Source organism: Uranotaenia lowii, chromosome 1 (genome assembly GCF_029784155.1).
Source record: "Uranotaenia lowii strain MFRU-FL chromosome 1, ASM2978415v1, whole genome shotgun sequence".
NCBI classification, from domain to species: Eukaryota; Metazoa; Arthropoda; class Insecta; order Diptera; family Culicidae; genus Uranotaenia; species Uranotaenia lowii.
This window is the reverse complement of record NC_073691.1, coordinates 59294586-59317179: the sequence shown is the minus strand read 5'-3', so window position 1 is coordinate 59317179 and position 22594 is coordinate 59294586. Positions and strand designations below refer to the sequence as shown.

Sequence of the window (22594 nt, the reverse complement as noted above, 5' to 3'; positions counted from 1 at the left end):
ACAATATTTATTCATGGTCGATTTTTATTCTGATGTGACATTTGTTTCTGAATTCATTTTTTTTTTTAAATCTGTTTTTTAATTTTTGTGCCCCAAGCATTGTTCGAAATTTTGATTTTCATTTTTTTCTGATGTTTCAGAAATCTTGGATTTAAATTTTAAAACTTGATTGCTAAGAATTTATTTTCAAGAAAATTGCTAGTTCAGAATATAGAACTTTTTTTTCGGGAATAGCATTGAATTGAAACATTCATTCTGATTTGTTTTGAAAATTTTGATGTATTTTATTAGATAAATTTATTATTTTTTAAGTTTGTGTCATTTTCCCAAAAATGAAAAATCGTTAAAGAATTCGGAAATAGCCGTTGCAACACTGTAGTAATTTTTCGAAACTAATGTTGTATTTTCTTTGAGATTCTTTAAGAGAAGAATTAATAAAATTTAAAGCACATTTTTGTCGTTTTCTCACGCTGCACTGTTTTGTCATTTCATTTCAGATTCGAACGAAAGTCATACGAAACATCATTGGAATCTGAACTCTCTAACAGTAGCACGTGTTTCTCCAGCCAAAGACGTTCGACAACTGATTCCGCTTACCGTTCGGCATTTCTGAAATGGAGAGGAAGGAAAATCTTCGGGAAATGGAAAACACACTCTCCCTTAAAATACATGCTCTCCTCCCTACGCCAGTTTCTCTCGTGGAGGGGAAAAACCAACGTGGTTTTTGAGGCGAGAGAGCTGGAAAAGCGATCCGGGAGAGTAGCATCCCCCAATTTAACAATCACCCATCATCAGATTTGTTGAATCTTTTATGTGCATGACTAGGAGCTAGTTTCGAGTAAAATGTTACTGTTTACTGAATGGGTAAATGCTGAGCAATGTACATCACGAACAGCGGGATGAATTCTGGAGTTTACATGCATTTTTAACAACGGACGGAAATTTAGCAGCATGTTTGATCTGTTGAAGTCGGAACACCAAAAAAGGGTAAAATTGTTTTTTTTTTATATGTAAAAAAGTGAATATTTCTCTTTTTTTATAAACTCTTAAAATTCTGGAAAGAACTACTTAGTTCTCAACAGTTGAATTCGAAACTTAACACAAGTTCAACAGGTGAATCTGATGAAAGAGCGCATGTCAATTTTCAAATTTGATCTCCAATGGCAACAAACCAGTTGTTGACGTTCTACTAAACAAACAGGTCACAATTTTTTCAACAATACGACGAAGAGTAAAGAACCAGTTTGCTTTCGGAATAATTTGATAAAAAAATATGTCCAACAAACATAAGATCCATCATTCCAAGTATGAATTTAGTGATCCAGCTATCAAAGAACATATGCGTACATTCCTGCGCCAATTTGAGGACAACTTTAGAAAGGTATCACCGATTGTTGAAAGATTTATTCAGGTCAATGCAATTTTTTTTCCTTCCAGAAACATCATCTACCCATTGATCCGGATCTGACTCACGTGGTTCCAAGGCGATTGTATCGTCATGTGGCCGATATCGTTAAACTTCATCCCTACGATGATCGAGAATTCGAACACATTCTGGAGGGACGTCTCAAAGTAAGTTGATCAACCAAACAGAGAAGCTAGAAACATCAAAATATTATTTTTACCATAGGAAAACTTCCGGGACACCGAAGCAAAAGATTCGGACAGCCTGACGCCGGAAATGGGCGAAGAAGATGAGGACGAAGAGCGGGAATCTAAATTCGAGCTGAAAATTGACCCCAAATCCAAGCCACGGGAACTCAAACTGAAACACGTCAACTGGATGGAGGGATTCCTGAAGAAACCTCGCAAGGAGCGCATCCAGTGGCAGACGAAGCTGTACAAATCGGACAAGAAGCTGCTGGAGAAGCCACTTTTCGAGCAGGTCGAGGAGTTGATCGATCTCGGGGCGCAGGACTTTGCCGAGTGGCTGAATACCCTGGGGGCGGAAAAGTCGAACATCACCAAGGACATTATCAAGGAGCTGTTTTCGATTGGGGTGGAAGGAGATTCGGCCAAGGCGCTGTACGTGGAACCGAAGGAAATCCGAGCCATTCCGGTGGAAGTTGCGAGAGATTGGGATCTGCATTATGTGAGTATTGTATTACTTTTACAGTTTTTATTGTAATCGCGGAGCTTGAAAATGAGTAACTGGAATGAATTTACGTATGATCATAGATTGGCGGTTTCGTAGAAATTCCCGATTTTACACATTTTTTTATGATACTGCGTAAAGTATTGAAAGTTTCAGATTTGATGTGCTTGAACTATGACAAGGTTGCCAGAATGTTTTCAGCACGTTTCCAGGCCGGACGAATCCGAATAAATTTATATAAAAACCTGGCAAAATCCGGGCATAATATTTCAACTGACTACCAAAATTCCAGGCAATTTGATTTGCCAAATAAAAGACTGCTTCCAAATTTTTAATAAAAATCCGAGCAAACTCAGATTAAACCGGGCAATTTGGCAACCTTAACATATCTATAGGTAATCAGAAAAGACGAGATTTTTTTTTCTTTAAACTGAAACACCGAACAACGTGTGCATTTGTACATTCGACAATGCTTTTTGAAGCATTTTATAGGAACTCTTTCATATTTTACAGAAGCTCAGTTGTTTTTTTTTCAGTTTAAACAAAATTTATAGTGGAAAACATCAGAGTTTTATTTAAGTGCAAACCATGGATACTATTTTCACGCTTAAATTTCAACTCATAATCGTTTTCTAAGAAAATACTATAACATCATTGAAAAATTCTCACGTGACCATATGCTAAATTGGATTAAATCATGCTAAACAGCTACAAAGTGAAGTTCTTTTCTAAGCGAGGATTTTACCCGGATTTATTCACTTGATATACCGTGACCGGCCCTAATTCTGCGCAGTCCCAAACTCTGCGCATTTTCATATTCAAACAGAAATATTTCAAGATGTGATGAACAAAATATCCATGAAACAAGCTGAAATTCTTCAGTTACTGTTTATCTTCAAAATGAAATTCAATTGACACCACTGCTGGGTGCCTAGCGAAGTATTGCAAGACCACTTTTCATGTCATACTTCGTGGGGCACAATCAGTGGTGTCAATTGAATTTATGGTTTATCAATCCAAAAAGACATACATCTGTTAAAGAGCTAATAACTTTTTTTGTCTAAAAAGATATGAAGTTATGATGTTTGACAAAGTTGTTAAGCGGAAAATTTTCTGTAAGAAATTTATAAATTGGCACAAAAACATTAGCAGGCTCTGTTCCACAGAAGAAACAAAAATGATGTTGATTTTTCAGTACAAAATATTCAATTTACCCATACAAACCTAAAAGTTCAAATTTATTCATGTAAACGTAACTTAAAAATTCTGCAAAAAATCATGGATGAGTTTTGGACCAAAACGAAGCTTTTAAGACCCCAGGGTTTGAGAAATTCAAAAATGACCCCAAATCGACTCAGTCTAATGCAGCACCCTTATGCTCTTTCTTTAAAATCATTTTTGACTGAAAAAATGTAAAATGAGGCGCTAGGGATCAGAGGAGTGCAAGTTCCTTTATGATAAGTTGTGAAAGTGCTCGTTAATAAGTTGAAACTATGCTCGAGCTTGCTTACATTTTTCGAATTCGAGCAGTTTTATTTTAATCGGAAAAGTGTTAAAAAAAATTAAAAAATATTTTGCCCCAGACGTACACTGAAACATGAAAAATCGTTGGGTATACTTAACTCAAAATTTTGGAATTGCATCCCTTTGGTCCTGAAGACCTCATATTTAAATCGGACAATACCAAAAATCACTGCAATTGGTGCTTTTTGCGTTACAAATATATATAAAAAAAAATTCAAACGTTTTCATTTGATTCTTCATTAAAATCCAAGTTTTTTGCACTTTTTCTTAGTAGGGTGAAAATCGCATGTTTGTATACGTAGAAAAATTACTGGTGAAACCAATATTTAATTGCATGATGCCCCAGTTGACGGTATCGCAGTAATTATACAAATAAATTATATTTCAATGGCATAAAGATACATTCAAACCACAGACGTGTTTCGTCTGTTTACTATAATATCATTTTATTACAAGAGGGTTATTTGGATGGAATTTGGAATAACATGTTACATATTTTTTCGTTTGGTCTTTCTATCACAGAATTCGACAAAAAAGATAACATAAATTTAGTAATGATATTTATTGAATCTTGTCGAAAGTTTAAGGCTCAAAGGTAACATTTGAAAACTTTTCTTCTGTACTTAAATATCAATTCAAAACAATGATTTCACGGGGTTATTTATCACAATCGGTTGAATATTGAAGAGTTTATGGTTACTTCACCATAACAGTAATTTTCGCATTTTTGAATAATTTATCTAACCGCGGTGTACTTATCATAGGAAGAATAAAACATAGTAAATCTCATTCGCTCCAAGTCAAAATTAATTATAAGCTTACCAGAAGGTCACATGCCAAATTTCAGAAAGATCTAACCATGGAAAGGGGTTTCTTAAGTCTCAAACGTGGATAGAATATTAAGTTATTTTGATCGGGAGGAATAAAAATACCGGTATTTCATTAATAATTTTTTTCTTCAAAAGCCGATTGCTTTTTATGAATATATTTCTTAAAGCCTAGAATAAGACAAATATTTTACTCCAAGACTGTAACACGATTGGAACTGAAACAAAATTGTCATTTCGGTTCAAAGATTGTATTTTAGTCGAAAATTCTCGTATAAAAAGCAATGCGTAAAAAGTACTCATTGCGTATTAGACGACAAATTTCGGTCGAAATAAATTTTCTGAACCACGATAATTTTTTTGTTTTAAGTCCAATCTGGTTGCAGTCTTCAGGAAACGTATGATACTGTTGTCCACGTTTCTTCCTCCGCTGGTTCCAGTCGTCTCTGCGTCCAATACTGCACAGTGGGCCCATCCTTGATAAGATGAATAGTAAATGTATTTTCCGGGATGCTGACAAGATAGTCTTATGCTTATGATGTGTAGGTATCATAAGCATAAGCAATAAGTTCAATCGGGTTGTAGTTTTCGAGTTCAATATTTTTCTGAGTTTAGGCTTTAAACAAATTATTCATTAAAAGCAATCAGCCAGTAAAGAAAAAAAATAATAATGTAAAACCGGTATTTTTTGTAAATCCCGAGCAACATACCTCAGTATCTTATTCACGTTTGAGACTCAAGCAACACCTCTTCCCAGTTTCAGATCGATCTGAAATTTGGAATGTGGCCTTCTGGTAAGCTTATAATTAATTTTGACTTGAAGCTAGTGAGATTTAACATGTTTAATTCTTCCTATGTTAATTAAGTAAACCCGAACCGCCAATTCAGTCAAAAATGCGAAAATTACTGCTATGGTAAAGTAACCATAACTTTTTCAATTTTAATCGATTGTGATAAATAACCACTTGAAATCATTGTTTTGATTTCATATTTAAGTACAAAAAAAATCAGATTTTTAATAATGTTACCTTTGAGTCTAAAACTTTCTCTGGAACAAAATTTTCTCTTAAAAATGCGTTCTTTTAATTTTTTTTTATCTTTCAGTCACTAATATTAACAATACTGTTGATAATACGCAAAAAAAAGTTCAGATGATCGATAGCAAATTGATTAACCTTTAATGTACAAAAAAGAGATTTCAAATTAATGTTATCCAATCAGAGATATATGAATTTGAGTACAAGTACCTTTTTTATTTTTCCAAAAACTGATATTAAAAGCATAACTAAAAAACTGTTCTACTGAGTTTTTTTTTTTGAGTTTCATTTTTAGATTCAGCGCCCGATTTCACATTAAAAGTGATTTTCAGTTTCCTCAGTTGCTGTAATCTAGTGTAACAAAAGCAGATTAAAAAATTATTACATTATGAAAACAATTATCGAATTCTTTGCACCTTAGAAAATGTGATTTTTTTGCCTTGACCTTCATAAGCTGTTCTCAAAATATCCGTTCAAATCTATTTCAGATATGTTTGACCGGTGTTCTTGTTTTCAAAATTGAAAAAATTTAGTCAAAATATTTTAGCAGATTACCTGGAGCTGATTCGGAATGAAAAGAGTTCCGGACAAGAGTTCGATTTTCTATATTTTTTTCGTTTTCTTGGTTATTATTTTCATTGAACATACTTGGTTTCTCAAAAATCTCAGTTCTTCAGTATATTGTAATGAAACTAACAACATTTTTCTGTACTTTTTCCTACTCCACCTCGTGTTGATGGCATTACGGGACTTTCTTTTCGTGGTTTCTATCAAATGTTAACTAAACTTGACCACATTTTATATATCTAGAGATTCATAAGAATCCACTCTTTGAATATATTTCTTTTGTGCGGTTTTCAAATAAACCGAAAGCTTTGAGATTTCAACAAGTTTGCTCCTCATTTTCAGCAAGTTTGTGTACACATCTGTCCCAATATGCCCCCGTCTTAGGACAACCAAAACTAAAAAAAAATCTCGCACGCCGTCACGTAAATCCATAGAAAAAAGCCCAGACCAATGCTATGCTATGCTAAGCTTATTTTGATATTGGCTATTTTTTCGTTTTCTGGTTCCCATCATACAGTTCATAATTCGCAATAACAATACATATAGAGCATCCGGATCAGGAGAGCATATCAAAATAAGAACTTAAACATATCTCAACGAGATATTTATATCTTTTTCAGTTAGAATATAGTTCTCATAATTTTGACTCTTATTTTCTTGAATCTTGGTTATGTCTTATTTTGATTGGCATTCTTGAATAGGATTGAACTCACTTTCAACGATAAAGAATTTGTTTAAAATTTTTATAATATATTATAACCGTATCTTATTTTGATGTGCATATAACTTTCCATGAAACACGGACATCGAAGTCAACGGCCCAAACCGTACTTTAATAAGTTTCGCTCAGCAGATTCAAAAGATAAAATCAAACTTTTGGGATACCATAAATGGAGCTTGATTTTAGCAAAAAGTGTGAGTTACTGACATTCCACTAGAAATTTTTCTCGAAGCATTCATATCTTGATAATTCATAATTTTGATAGGATTTGCTCTGCCCAATATGCTATCTGAACCAGATATAATCTTGATAAGAGCATATAAAAACTGATATAATTTAGCTATGATCGTATAGATTTCTTGACATAATTTGAGATATTTTAACATCCTACGAGTACTGAATTATAACTCATTTAGATAGAAAAATATTAGTATCAAAACATCTCATCTTGAAATAATTTTGTTTTTCCCTCCTGATCGGGATAAACTCACCCGATCCGGAGAGCATATCAAAATAATAACTCAAACGTATCTCACCAAGCTATTCACATCTGATTCAGTTATAATTAAGTACTCTTAATTTTCAATTTTAAGTTTTTCCAATTTGAATTATCCGTACCCTAGGCTGTAATGGGTCACGGCGACGGCGTGCATTACTGTGTTTATGGAAGTTGACGGTTTGGAAACAGACTCTATACTAACATAAACCTGAAAGGGCGGTTGCACGTAGCCTTATTCGATATGAGATCATAGAAAGTAAATTAAAAGGTGCTTCAATATCGTATACTTTTTCTTTGATGATCCATGTTGATAAGGTGAATGGGAGTTGAAACACTTGCCCTCCCTTCCGTTGGACAACAACAGCATTGCGCAGTGGAAATATCACAATTAGCAGTTTAAATGTTGATATTTCCACTTTTCCACCATGCGCAAGTTAGATTAGAATAGACAGTATTGTAAATGAATGATAACTGCAAAAATTAGAAAGGCAATTTAATTGTACAAGAATTAGAGGATGAAGATGTTAACAATTGATTAACACATGGTTAGGTATTCAATGTTCAATGTGCTACTAGGCAAAGTAAAGTAACAGTATTCTTCTCCCCAATGCTCTAGTAAGTGTGCATTTGCGGTTTATGAATTTCGAAGGCTTATTCTTAAATCAAGCATTTTACAAGAACTAAAGGCTAATTGGATCAAGATGCTGTTTAGCCAGTTTCCTGTCAAGAATATTTCCTTTTCGTTTCAATACTTTTTGATAGATTTGTCAGTTTTTTGGTTAGGTGTGAAATTGAAATAATGAAGTAAAAGATAGATGATAGTCCAGGAAAATAATATTGGAGATTTATAAATAGGAGTGTAATTTATTTCATCCGAAACAGATTGAGGAAACTTGCTCTAAGAAGTTGTTAAGCGTTCGAAATTTTAGAAGAATAGCATTGTCATTATCAGTATGGTCCGATTATTAATTCAATCATGCTATTTATTTTATTGTTTGTATAACGTAAAATTAATACAAAAGTTGGAGGGCAGACAATTAAAAATTCTGTTTTATGGTATCCAAGTTGTTAATATAATTACAGAGCAGCCGCGTATTTATTTTGAATTCCTAAGGAATCACACATTGGGAAACATCTTTAATTACCCAATCCATCTGAATCTAGTTCTCTCTTGTTTTATTACTTTTTTGGTAGTTCCATTTATAGCTCGATTAGGTTTGAAATTCAAATAAGGATGTAGAAGATCGAAGGTATGATTTTGATAAACAAGAACCTTCTCGTCCAGGAAAATAATATCGGGGTTTTAAAAATTGACATTTATTTTAACCAAACCAAAGATCAAGGAAGGTTGTTTTCAAAAGTTGTTCAAAATTAGCAATGAGGTTTTAAAAGAACAGAATCGCCATTTGCATTATGGTTTATATCCTGTTGTTTTGATAAATCAATGATAGTACAAAAGATATTGATCATGCAATTCATAATTGTATCTCTATTTTATTTTTTAATTTTCCAAAAAATTTGGTACAATTAATATTTGTGTTAAGCGAAATTTTATAATTGCAGCATTGAGAGATAGCTTCTTATCTAGATGTTTTGTTCTGAATACGGGAAATATGTTTTATTAGTCAATCTATATTAATCTCGAGTAAAAACGATCATAAATTCAAAGTTTTTGAATCGAGTAAGGTTAGGTGACAGGTAGGGATAACTCAACTACGGTAAGATAGTGAACCTTTCTGCGGTAAGATAGTGAACCTTTCTGACAATGATATCGAGACGTTAGCGTATGATAACTTTTGCTACCATACTGTTACTGCTCGGTTGAATTGGAGGTTGGGTTAACTCGAAGCTCATGTAGGACCCAATTGTCCCAGTCCGTCGAGCATTATCTTAACGCTTCCCTAAACTGGTGCTTCAGAACCCTCGGGCTCTGTTGCCGCTATCCTTCTCTAAGCTATTCTACTCTCATGTAAATTTTCCTCTTCTGTCCCCCGATCTGTTTTTCCTTTCCGGGTCAGCCAGGTAGCTCATAAACCCATACAAAAAAAAAAAATTTTAAGTTTTTCCAATCTGAATTATATCTTATTCTGATTGACAGATTTGAATGGGGATGAGCTCATTTTCAATGATAAAGATTTTTTTCGGATTGTCCTAAAATAAAATGATATATCATATTTTGATATACGTGCAACTTTTTTGTGAAACACGGACATCGAAGTCAACGGCCCAAACCGTGCATTACTGAGTTTTGCTCCACAGGTCCATAACATTGAATCCAATTTTTGGAAAACCAAAAATGGAGCATGGTTTTAGCATATAACGTGGGTTTTTGACATTCCACTAGAAATTTTTCTCGAAGCACTCATATCTTGATAAGTTATATTATTGATAGGTTTTGCAACGGGAGGCAGTGGGCGAATTGGGATCTGGGTTGTTAGCGGATGATTTAAGCGCCACTCCGAGGAGACCAGCCGCCTTTTGATAGCTTGCCCGGCTTTTGAGACCCAACATAGGGTGGGTGTATATTGTATTGGCCCAGATCAGACTCAACCTACCGACCTCATCAATATCCCAGACTAATTGGTCGAAAAATATACGAGAACTAAGATGGGTTGTTCGGTTTTCCAAAACATATCAACTAACTGGAAAAACTATATTTCCAGAATTAACTTCAGCGGACCCACTTTCCCCAAACAAATTCCCCAGGATTGCTTCGGAAACTGGAAAGGGGTTGAAAGGGAAAAGAAACAAGCTAGAGTCAACCCGACTCGAAAACAAAACCTCTACTCTACCGAACAACCGGAAAAAAACATGAGCCTTAACCTTTCATAAAAACATCGTTTATTTGGTCTCAAAAACGTTCGTTTCAACAACTTATTATTTATTTACATTTTCCTACTATGCTATCTGAATGAGATATAATCTTGAAAGGAGCATATCTAAAATTGATAAAATTTAGCTATGATCGCATAGATTTATTGATATGATGAGATATTTTAACATCCTACGAGTACCGAATAATAACTCGTTTAGATAGAAAAAAAAAATAGTATCAACATATCTCAACTTAATATAATTTAGTTTTTCCCTCCTGATCCTAACATTCTAGTGGAATGTCAATAAACCACATTATACGCTAAAACCATGCACCATTTTAGGTTTCCCAAAGATTGGATTCAATGTTATCGATCGGTTGAGCGAAACTCATTAATGCACGGTTTGGGCCGTTGACTTCGATGTCCGTGTTTCATAAAAAGTTGCACGTATATCAAAATATGATATAATAATTTTATTTTAGGACAATCCGAAAAAAATCTTTATCATTGAAAATGAGCTCAACCCCACTCAAGTCTGTCAATCAGAATAAGATATAATTCAGATTGAAGAAACTTAAAATCGATAATTTAGAGTACTTAATTATAACTGAATCAGATGTAAATATCTTGGTGAGATACGTTTGAGTTATTATTTTGATATGCTCTCCTGATCGGGAACGAAAACTTATGGTCCCCAAATTATTAGAACTGTGGCCTCAGAAATCAGTTTTGTATTACTAAATTAAATGTTCTGAGTTATGCATAATCAACAATCTCACACAAAAACCATCATCTTAATACATAGTTTTAAAAATTTAACTTTTTGGAAGATTCAAAATGAAGGTACAGCATGAGTCTTCCAGATTTTTACCACACGTAATTTCGACTGATTTAAAAAAAAACTGCAACAACCAGGCATTTGATTCCAATACAATTTTTTTTTCCAAAATATTGAAATTTTTGAATTTCTAATCATACTTTGATGATTGAGCAAAGTTGTTCATGGAACCAAAAAAATCAGTCACAAAAAACAACTTCCGTATTAATAACACCATTTTTGGATGTAATATTTAAAACTAACGTTAATTTTTGATTTTTTTTTTTGGGTTTCAAAAATTATGTTAAAACTTGGGGAGTTTTTAACAATTTCCGGCCCGTATTTGTCCTCAAATTTTTATTACATATCTTCGCAAGAAACTCAGACGTTCTATTTTCACTGTATTATAAAACAAATCGTGCATCTTTTTAGTTTGTCTGACTTGTTTTCTTGAAAATTGCATTTTTGTTACAAACACATGTTCATAGATTCAAACTGAAACATGTGCTGTTTCCCGCTGAAAGTTGTTCATTCGGTATCACGAGTTGTTTCCAGTGGAAATCGCTATCCTATCGTTAGAAACACGAAACCAAACCAAACCAAACTAAACAAACTTTATCTGATAAGCTCATCAAACGGCATCACTAATACCCCTCTTTTCCCACCAGATGGCACTGCAGCGCAAAATCGCCCAGGTGAACAAAAGCGACCGGCAGCTGGCGAAAGTTCCGGAACGGCATATCGCTTTCGGGCAAACGCTTCCGATGGGCATGCGCCGTTTCAAACGGTTCGACGATATCGATGAAATAGTACCGAACTTTCCGGAGGATATGAAAACGTTCGAAAAAGTCTTCAAGGGCATTACCCATCTGCGATCGGTCAAACTGCTGGTGGAACATCTGAGGGACCATCCGGACGTCCACCGGCCCAAGTATCTGGTCGAGCAGGGCATGTTCAAACCGAAGGAAGTGCGCCAGAGCGATCGGGTGCCGCTTTATAAGCTGTTCATGAAGGGGTCTTCAGCGGTGCCGTGAAATTTTCGTAGGATTAATTAGGATTTGTTTTATTAGTAGAAATGATAATTTTTAATTGTTATGAGAAGTAAATTCAAAATTGAAAAATTGAAGAAAATGGATTTGTTTGATTTATAAAATATCTGAAAATAATTCTGATATAAGTAGAAGAAATCTATATATGACCCATTCCAAGCACCCCTCAACTGGAGAACCAATTTTTATTTTTTTTTTTTATTATTCAAAAATGAATTGCACAGCATCAGAGGGGTTATTTTTTTAGCTACATTTTCCATCAAAAGATTTTCAGTTACCTTTTTTTTTAAATTAGTATGTTATCGTTGAAATTCAAAAAATTTTGTATGAAAATAGATTGATTTTCACAATTATTCTTTATTTGAAACATAACTTTGTCAAAAATTTAGCTTTGTCAAAAAAGTTATTGCAAAATGCTGGTCAAAAAGCCATCTTTAAAGCATGATATTAGATAAAGAATAATAGCTGTAAGTTTACGCTCTAGAAAATATAAATATAAATATAAATATAAAATATCTGTTATAAAGCGTTGTAACGTCACGAATATTCTACTGTTTTTCAATTCATGATTCTCTTAAACGTCACGTATTGTCGAACATTGAGGGTGTCTTCAAACTTGTTGAGAGAAATTCAATGCAATTTACCGAATAAAAATCGGTTTATAAGGTCGTGATTTGCACCCGGGTAAAGAATGCGTTGTGACGTCACGAAAATGTATTTACTTTTTTTCGATAACGTTCAAGTCTTTAAATCAACACTATTAAAGTATTTCTTCAAAACAAGTTTAATATAACAATGCGCTTCAATCAACGAGTTTCGTCTGTTATCGATCATTCATGTATTTTTCGTAATCGACCCTTCAGTAGCTTATTTTTGAAACTCAATATCATATTTTTACCATAACCCTTATTAAAATGTGACATTGAGATGAACTATTTTTCATAATTAAAGTTTCATGAATAACTATAATATAAACAAATCGGCCGATAGAGACTTAATAATTCCTTCCAAACAAAATTTCTTATAATTAGTACATACAAATTTCAGGCATATTGCGCCTTTCGTTGTCCGATCCTCCAAATTTATCAATGGACTTTGTACTAGGCCTAGAATCAAGTTTAGCTTGCAACTTATAAAATTTTCATAAGTTGGCTGATTTGGACACTCTAGTGTCCATTTACTAACTTTTAATAGATCAAAGGCTTTTAAAATTACAATTTATTTTTCCTTTCCTTTGCAGTAAAACATTAAAAAGATTCAGAAACACAATGCAATGCTTTTACGAATAAGTTTTCCTAGATTTCCTCGTATAAGTGTTTTTAAAATAATATTCACTTAATCGCACAAATCAATTTCTATTAAAATTGATGTGCGCAGTGTTGTAAGCCTTATCTTCTTATATGGGTCTTGTAGATTCAATGCCCTTATTTTTTTTTAAATAAATGGATCGATTTCGTCATTAAATTCGCATTATTTGTTAAGTTTTTAAGCATTTTTAGTACATTAATCATTGATTTTGATTATACTTTGATTCATTTCATGTAACCGACCATAAAATTTCTTAACGTCACAACGCACGTTTGCAAAACCGTGTTGTAAAAAATGGCGCTTTGTGGCGCCACGAAACTAAATCGCTCTAAAATAAATTGAAAACAAAATTAAAGAAAAAACAGTAATTTGTTGGTTGTAATGACTTGATAATTTTCTGAAATTTTCATAAAAATTCATCGAATAAAAGAGTAGAAAAATACGGTTTTCTAAAATAAAAGAAAAGTTCATTCTCTCGGCTGAACCTTAAGTACACTTCTCTTGTTGGTCCTCCCGATCCAACGTAATTTCGTTAAGCGATCCTTACGAACACTCTTCATGTTGGTCCTCCCGATCCAACAAATTTATGAAGTGAACCTTCAGAACACTCCTCATGTTAATCTTCCTGATCCCATGTAGTTTCGTAAAGTGATCCTTCAGAACACTCTTCATATTTTCGTTGGATCGGGAGGACCAACATGGAGAGTGTTCTGAAGGATCACTTTACGAAATTACGTTGGATCGGGAGGACCAACAAGAGAAGTGTTCTTAAGATTCACTTCATATTTACGTTGGATCGGGAGTACCAACATGAAGAGTGCTGTGAAGGTTCACTTCATGAATTTGTTGGATCGGGAGGACCAACATGAAAAGTGTTCTGAAGGATCACTTTACGAAACTACGTTGGATCAGAAGAACCAACATAAGGAGTGTTCTGAAGGTTCATTTAATGTTTTCGTTGGATCGGGAGAACCAACATGAAGAGTATTCTGAAGGTTCACTTCGTGAATTTGTTGGATCGTGAGGACCAACATGAAGAGTGTTCGGAAGGATCATTTAACGAAATAACGTTGGATCGGGAGGAACGAGAGAAGTGTTCTTAAGGTTCACTTCATATTTACGTTGGATCGGGAGGACCAACATGAGGAGTGTTCGGAAGGTTCACTTCATGAATTTGTTTGATCGGGAGGACCAACTTGAAGAGTGTTCTGAATTATCACTTTACGAAATTACGTTGGATTGGGGAGACGTAAATTCGGGAAGAGTATTCTGAAGGTTCATTTCCAGAATGTACAGTTGCGTTCTAAAAAGAATGAAATCGCATGAAGCTGCGTACCCACTTCCAACTTTGACAAGCTGCCATTTCTCTCTCGGTTTATATTTTTTCATGAAAACTTCACACAATCTAGTTCAACTATCCAACTAACACTCCACAAAATTTGAAGTCTTTTCAATGACAGGAAACAAAGATACAGCTTTTCCCGTAAAAAGGGAAATTTGGAATTGCTTCACTAAATTTGCTGTATCTTTAACAATTTTCATTGAAAAATCTTGAAATTTGGTCCAAAGATGTAAAAATGTTTGATCTAATATCAAGCCAAGTTTCGTCAAAATCGATGAACGTGATCAAAAATGGTGCCGGATTGAAAATGAGGTTCATTATCGCTCAGCAGACGATTTCATTCTTTTTTGGACGGATGTTTGTATGGAATACATCGTAATCCACGTATTCTTGGTTTTTTCTTACACAAAACCAAAACTTATCACAAAGAATGTTGTAAATTGCTTACAACTACATTCGTACTTTGTTTCGAAAGAGAAAATGTTTCAACAGGGTTCAAAATAAGCAAAACAGAGTTAAAGAAATGACCTGCTAATTATACCGATAAACAAATTTGATCCACAATTAAAGCGAGTATTCTATTCGCTCTTTTGTTTCAATACCAGCTCTGTTGGAACAATTTCTATTTCTTAACAAAGCAAGGATGAAGTTCCTATCAATTTACAACATTCTTTGTAATAAATGTTGGTTTTGTGGAAGAAAAAAACCAAGAATACATAGATTATGATGTTTTCCATACAAACATCCGTCCAAAAAAGAATGAAATCGTCTGCTGCGCGATAATGAACCTTATCTTCAACCCGGCACCATTTTTGATCACGTTCATCGATTTTGACGAAACTTGGCCTGATATTAGATCAAACATTTTTACATCTTTGGGCCAAATTTCAAGATTTTTCGATGAAAATTGTCAAAGATACAGCAAATTTAGTGAAGCAACTCCAAATTTCCCTTTTTTACGGGAAAAGCTGTATCTTTGTTTCTCGTCATTCAAAAGACTTCAAATTTTGTGGAGTGTTAGTTGGATAGTTGAACTAGATTGTGTGAAGTTTTCATGAAAAAATATAAACCGAGAGAGAAATGGCAGCTTATCAAAGTTGGAAGTGGGTACGCAGCTTCATGCGATTTCATTCTTTTTTGAACGCAACTGTATGTTGTATCGAGAGGATCAACATGAGGAGCGATTTATAGGTTAATTTTAACTACACAACTGGAACTGGGAACCAAGTCTTGAGTATTCTGATTCGATTTTGATTTGAAATTTGTTTAATTGGAAGGGTGACATGCGCTATCCCGGTCAGAGTATTCTAAAAGTTTGCTTAATTTGAATTTCTAAGCTTTACGACGAGATGTCCGATGGAGAAAGAGTTAAACGAGATGTCTAAATTAGCAATCGTTGAAGGCAATGGGAGTTCCAAGAGTGAAATTCCAAGTTTAGTCGAGGGTTTATTGAAGGTTAGAGATAACCTATTATGGAAGCTCGGATAAATCAACTTGAGTGTTGTGTATGATGAAAAAGAGCTCAATAGCTAATACACGTAAGGCATAATTATAAACAAAAATATTGATAGTTTGCGGAAAAAAATAAGGGTTTCTTCCGGGATATCTCGTAGACAGAAGTCATTGTAGATAAAAGTAAGTTGGTAGTAGTATTTTCCATTTTATTTATCTTTTTTAATCATTTTCAGGTTAAAAATGCATAAAGCGTTTTTTTGCGTTTTCTCTATGTAAGGGGGAGATGTGTAGCCGAGGATAACATTATCGTTCTTCTGGCGTGTACATCGAGTCTCTCAACTGGTAGGTTTTTGCGAGAGGATATCGTATCCCTCTCACATTCTGCCTCGCTGTACGCATACAACTGGAATGTGCCCTAAGTCAGCAAACGATCTCTAGTGAGACAGGACGCACATCTCCCTTCAGCCGGTAACTTGCAAATACATTTCCCACCATAACTATCCGTTCAATAAAAATACTTTTGATTCTAAATTGTAGTGAAATCAATTTTGTACTAAGGAGTGTATTTTTTTCAAACTGCGCCATGAACTGTCAAATTTACATACAATTTACCAGAAAATTGTTTCGCAAACGTTGTGGCGTCATGTTGGAATGGGTTATACATAAAAATGGTTTTCTTCCTGTATGTCTGTCTGTCTGTTCACTATAGACTCGAAAACTACTTAACCGATTTGCGTGAAACTTGGCAGATGGGGGTATTGGAGGCCGGGAAAGGTTCCTCCTTCCTGGAAGGAGGGAGGGAGTCTCTCGAAGAAAAGACAAATGTTTGCATAGTTTGCATTAAGTAAATTTCACAATTTTCAATCGCTTCACAATTTTTCGCATAACTCGAGAACTAATCGAGCAAATAGAAACAAATTGGGCATAGAAGGGCTATTGGATACGAAAAATTGTTAAATGCTTCTTTGAGACTCCTTTCTCTTTCAATTGGGGATAAAGTTAGGGAAGAGAGCAGCTTTCATACAATTTTTTTTCACATAAATCAAAAACCTATCTACCAAATGGAAACAAATATTACATGGGTAGTTATTTGGGTACGAGAAATGGTTACTATTTTAAACACCATCCGAACAATCTATCGAGCTACAGTGATCGGTAAAATTAAAAATTTACTTTTTTTTTATTTTTTAGACGCTGATATTTTCAGTTTCTCAAAATCTGGTTAATTTGGTAAAAATTTTGAAAAACAACCGTCTGTTCAAATGACCGTTATAGGCCTTGATGATTTACTGAACATGCTTTGCATACTTTTTTTGTAAGGTTCGGTGTTTTTTCGGAGGTGGTGGGGGGAATTCCAGTCAGATTCCAAAACGGGAAAATAGCTCTTTTTTTATTGTTAGCTTTATTTTTGTTAACCTTTTTGTTCAAAACATCATCAATCAAATAAAGCTACAACCGAAAATAGTATGTGTGTTTGGATACAAACAATTAATACTCACTCATTCATTATTTTTCTGGTGCTTTGTTTTGAGGATGATGCGACTAGCCGTATAATGCAACGATTCAAATGATCAATCATGAATAGTTAATGAAAAAACAAACTGCTTCGAACAAGTATCGAACCCGAATCATCTGAATTACCTCTCCGACACCTTACCTCTAGGCCAACTTCCCAGATGAAATCTGTCAAGCTGTAACTCTTTAATTGAGTTGACTTCATTGAGTGGAGTTTGCTGCTAAATTTATAAGGCAGAAATGCTCATCGTGCCCCGATAAAGGGTGCTCTGTTCGCCCCGAATCCACAAGTTAACTTTAAACGTACCGGAGGTGGTCCATTGACGGTTTTTGATGATAACGGCTTAAATTTCTTCGAAAATTTAACTACTGGACTATTTTCGAATGACGGAAAACACTTTTTTTCGCTTAAACTCTCTTGTTTCTCAACCGACTTCTACAAAATTTATAGTTTTGGGAAGCCTATACCTAATGTGAATCAAATATAATTTTCAGACAATTTTCAGCTACAATAATTCATTTTAGAGTTATTCAAAGTCGAAGTTTTTTTTTGTAAAAACATGCTTAGGAAAAAGGCTGTAAATCAGATATTAAATGCTCGAGAAAAATTTTACTAAGGCCTAAGTACGCTGAAGTTTGAAGCTATACTTATGAAATTAAAAAAAAATCAAGATCATGGCCACAGAAAAGGTAAAAAAGTGGCATCATACATTTTGTGTGCCGAATGCCAAATGCTAAAATGTGACAAATAACGTCAACTCTTTTTAATTTTTTTTTCTACTGTGACTGGTACAGCTTTTGCGGCTGAATGATTGAAAAGTACGTGTTTTATATCACTTTTTGACATTTTTGTGGCCATGATCTAGAAAAAACTTTTAAAAAAATTCTATATGCGCAATATACACTGCCGGCCAAAATTTTGGGATCACCCGCTAAAAAACATGCAAATTTTGATCGTTCATATCTCAGCCGTCTTAGGACATATTGCAAATCTTCCGATCACATTTGAAAGATAATAAGCAATAGCTGTTTCGGAGGTATTTTGCCCAGAATTAATGTTTTAGTTTTGCACCTAAAACTTAACCTAAAGTTAGAACATTTTCAAAAAATCGCACTCCATATTCAAAGCTGTTCATCTCGGGATAGGGTGGACAAAATTTCAAAATTTGAGTTGCATTAGAATCCTTATTCTATACTTCTCAAAACACAATCAAAAAACTTTGTGCTAAAATTTATAAATGTACTTTTAATTAATAAAATAGACAATTATGTTATCGTCCAAAAGTTTGGGATCACCCCTAGTATGGTGTATCGGCCAAAATTTTGGGCCGTTTGGGGCGTTCATATCTTTCTAATCTAACATCGTATTGCAGATCTGAAGGGTATATTTGAAAGCTTAAGAATTGTCATTTTTTTATAAATTCATACAAAAATTATATTTTAAAGTGATAATCATAAAAAGTTTAACTGAAATTAATTGTTTTTTTTTTAAATTCACACTTTTGATTCTGAATTTTTTATGGTTATGGATTTGAAATATAATTTTTTAATTAATTTATAAAAAAAAACATTTCCTAAGCTTTCAAATGCACCCTTTAGATCTGCAATACGATGTTAAATTAGAAAGATATGAATGAGATAAATTTGCATGTTTTTAAAAAAAATGATCCCAAACTTTTGGCCGATAGACCATACCAGGAGTGATCCCAAACTTTTGGACGATAACTTAATTGTCTATTTTATTAATTAAAAGTACAAAGATTTTTGATTGTGTTTTGAGAAGTATAGAATAAGGATTCTAATGCAACTCAAATTTTGAAATTTTGTCCACCCTATCCCGAGATGAACAGCTTTGAATATGGAGTGCGATTTTTTGAAAATGTTCTAACTTTAGGTTAAGTTTAAGGTGCAAAACTAAAACATTATTTCTGGGCAAAAAACCTCCGAAATAGCTATTGCTCATTATCTTTCAAATAAGATCGGAAGATTTGCAATATGTCCTAAGACGGCTGAGAAATGAACGGTCAAAATTTGCATGTTTTTAGCGGGTGATCCCAAACTTTTGACCGGCAGTGTATAGCTTCTAACTTCAGCTCACTTAGACACTAAGTGAAAAAAAATTTGAGGACTTATTAAATGTTTTACAGTTTTTTTCCCGAAGGTTGTATTTTTTCAAAAAAATAATCCTTTACTTTGAATAACTTGCGAATGAATTATTGTAGCGCAATATTGTCTTAAAATCATATTTGAGTCAAGTTCTCCAAAACTATAAACTTTGAAAAAAAATCGGTTGAGAAACAAGAGAGTTTCAGAGAAAAACGTGTTTGCCGTCATTTTACCGCCCGCTGCACAAATAGGTCAATATATCCAACATGTCGGTATGTTTAGTGTTTAAATAAAAACGCATTTTAAAATCGATTATAGTGAAAAATGAATATTTCAATACCGGTAAAACTTGAGAAACAATGTGTACATTATGTAGCAGTGTGTACATTTCAGATCTAGACATGGCCGTAGGAGGAGAGGGGTTTGAAAAAATTCAAGCAAAATGATCTTCTCTAAAATCAAAGTTCTAAATTCTTAATCAAATCTTTATAAATAAACGACTATAGTGAATCAAGAGTAATAATCTCAACTTAGAGCTAAGGCCAAAATCTCGATATCTTATCTCAGGTCAGGAATACCAAATTGTCGTGATTTTACGAATCTCAATTCAGAGATTCACCTAAACACGTCTGTCGCTCGCAAGAATAGATCAATGACTGACTTTGTTTTGTTTGTTTGTCAAGTGCTGCCAAAATAGCAAATGTTCTCATAGAAATTTATTTTATTTTATTCATCTATGTTGCCGAATACAACTATTATTTCATTTTATTCCTAATTAAATTTGATTTATTTTCTGTATACTCTTCATCTCATCCCTACATTCCTTCTCACCTCTATTCTTAATTAAAACTTTTCACACATCAACATTTGTTTTTTTTTTTCATTAGTGCAAAATTTTATTTACCAAATATCCTCAATTTTTATTTCATATTCCATATCTTTATTCTCCATCCTAAAAATTTTATTTAATTTCTGCTTATCCTTCAACACATCATCATCACAAAACAATCAGCAGCAGCAGCCTTAAATATCTGCGCTTTTCAGGGGCAATTCCGTCTTATTTCCACCGGAAGGCCAAATCGAAACAATCAGCAGCAGCAGCCTTAAATATCTGCGCTTTTCAGGGGCAATTCCGTCTTATTTCCACCGGAAGGCCAAATCAAAACAATCAGCAGCAGCCTTAAATATCTGCGCTTTTCAGGGGCAATTCCGTCTTATTTCCACCGGAAGGCCAAATCAAAACAATCAGCAGCAGCCTTAAATATCTGCGCTATTTGTGCTTATTCTACCAACCACGCCATTGTCGTGATTTTACGAATCTCAATTCAGAGATTCTCCTAAACACGTCTGTCGCTCGCAAGAATAGATCAATGACTGACTTTGTTTTGTTTGTTTGTCAAGTGCTGCCAAAATAGCAAATGTTCTCATAGAAATTTATTTTATTTTATTCATCTATGTTGCCGAACACAACTATTATTTTATTTTATTCCTAATTAAATTTGATTTATTTTCTGTATACTCTTCATCTCATCCCTACACAAATGGTTTGGTAAAAAATCAGAACACGATGCAAAAAAATATCAGAATTTTTCAGGACAACACTAATTCCACCTTAATTGCATGAATAAAGGCAAAATGCAGGTACTGTAGACGCTTTAAATTATGCAACTGAAGCGAGCCAACTCTAGGCCGCCCTGTATTTATATGAAAATTACTATTCAAATATCATCTGAACTGAAAAATATCACCAGTTAGAATATTTTATATCAGTTTTGTTCGATATTCTGATAAATATTATTCTATAAAACAGAATTAAAGAAACCGAGCCAAATATTAGGATTTTTAATATGAAACGAAAAACAAATTGAAAATTAGTTTTTCATGCAAAAAAATCAATATTAATTGAAAGGTGCTGCAAAGCACATCGGGCCAGCTAGTTTTTTTTTTAAATAAAACAGAAGCTGCGAAATGCAAAAGCATTCACAATTAGATAGGCAATTAAGATCTTTTGATATGCTTTTTCATGAAAGTTTGAGGTAACATTTCCATTTTAAAGAAAAATTTAAGGAGGAATACATGCGTACAAATAGTATTGATAATCTTTTCTTATCGACACTTTATTTATTTATAAAATTACCACTTCCACAGGCCAGAAGCGACGAGAAGTTGTCCCAAAAAATCGTATAATCCGGATAGCTTTGCGCAAAAACTCAACTTAAACCGGGCCTAACTCCTGAACAAACTCATACTGTGAGCTCGATAAGTATCGTCCCCGTGTGATATTGATTTATCCAGAATAAGTCCCCGAACGAAACACATTTCTACCTTAACTACAACAGGTGTATATATTTCGCTCAATACATTACTAAGTTTATATCAGCAGAAGTTGAATAAAAACATGGCAGTGGAAAAAGAACCCTGCCACCAAATTTCTGCATCACTTTGGTATATATTTTTTCTACTTTCTTCATTTTTGCGCCTCCACATTTCGTCAATGACAACTCTGTCTGTTTCGTTATCTATGCGTCAACAACTACACGGATTTGCATATCTAGATCCTAGCTACTCGTGTTGTTATCTGTCGACTTGATTCGGTTTGGGCTAAGCGCCCATCACTCGAAGCGCACTCGAAGCTCTAATATCAACTTTGGAATTCTACTAGCGCTGCCATTTTTTGTTTGCTTTCTTTGTTTTTTTTGGCTTCCAACTTCTCCCTCAATGATGGGCAAACTCCCCGGGTTCATAGGAATGTCTCCAGATATCCACCAGACAAACGGACGCGTGAAACCGGTAGAACATAATCAGCGGCAGGGATAAATGGTTCAGGATTGACCACAGCACATCTCCGTAGAAGTCGTATCTGAAAATTATGGAAGGATTAGTTCGATTATTTCGGTCTTAGAACCAAGAACTTAC

The 22594-nt window shown here is 34.0% G+C and overlaps 2 protein-coding genes across 2 annotated transcripts in view; one reads left to right on the top strand and one right to left on the bottom strand.

Annotated features, from left to right (window-relative positions):
* The first annotated feature begins 1212 nt into the window (after window positions 1-1212).
* On the top strand, window positions 1213-12019 carry LOC129739211 (uncharacterized). The gene is made up of 4 exons (XM_055730632.1): window positions 1213-1381; window positions 1438-1572; window positions 1631-2092; window positions 11572-12019. The coding sequence occupies exons 1-4, from the start codon at window positions 1274-1276 to the stop codon at window positions 11935-11937; spliced, it is 1071 nt and encodes a 356-aa protein (XP_055586607.1). The 5' UTR covers window positions 1213-1273; the 3' UTR covers window positions 11938-12019.
* Window positions 12020-21996: 9977 nt separating this feature from the next.
* LOC129740183 (proton channel OtopLc-like) overlaps window positions 21997-22594 on the bottom strand; it is a 49578-nt gene continuing 48980 nt past the window's right edge. The window contains exon 4 of the mRNA XM_055731799.1: window positions 21997-22538. Within this exon, the coding sequence (XP_055587774.1) occupies window positions 22394-22538 (145 nt within the window). The 3' untranslated portion in view covers window positions 21997-22393. The remainder of the gene's footprint in view (window positions 22539-22594) is intronic.

What these genes read in the sequence shown, in the direction of transcription:
- LOC129739211 (XM_055730632.1), top strand. Translation starts at nt 1,274, where the DNA reads ATGTCCAACAAACATAAGATCCATCATTCCAAGTATGAATTTAGTGAT. An exon ending in TTGAGGACAACTTTAGAAAG is followed by an intron (nt 1,382 to 1,437) that starts GTATCACCGATT and finishes TTTTCCTTCCAG; the next exon opens with AAACATCATCTACCCATTGA. An exon ending in TTCTGGAGGGACGTCTCAAA is followed by an intron (nt 1,573 to 1,630) that starts GTAAGTTGATCA and finishes TTTTTACCATAG; the next exon opens with GAAAACTTCCGGGACACCGA.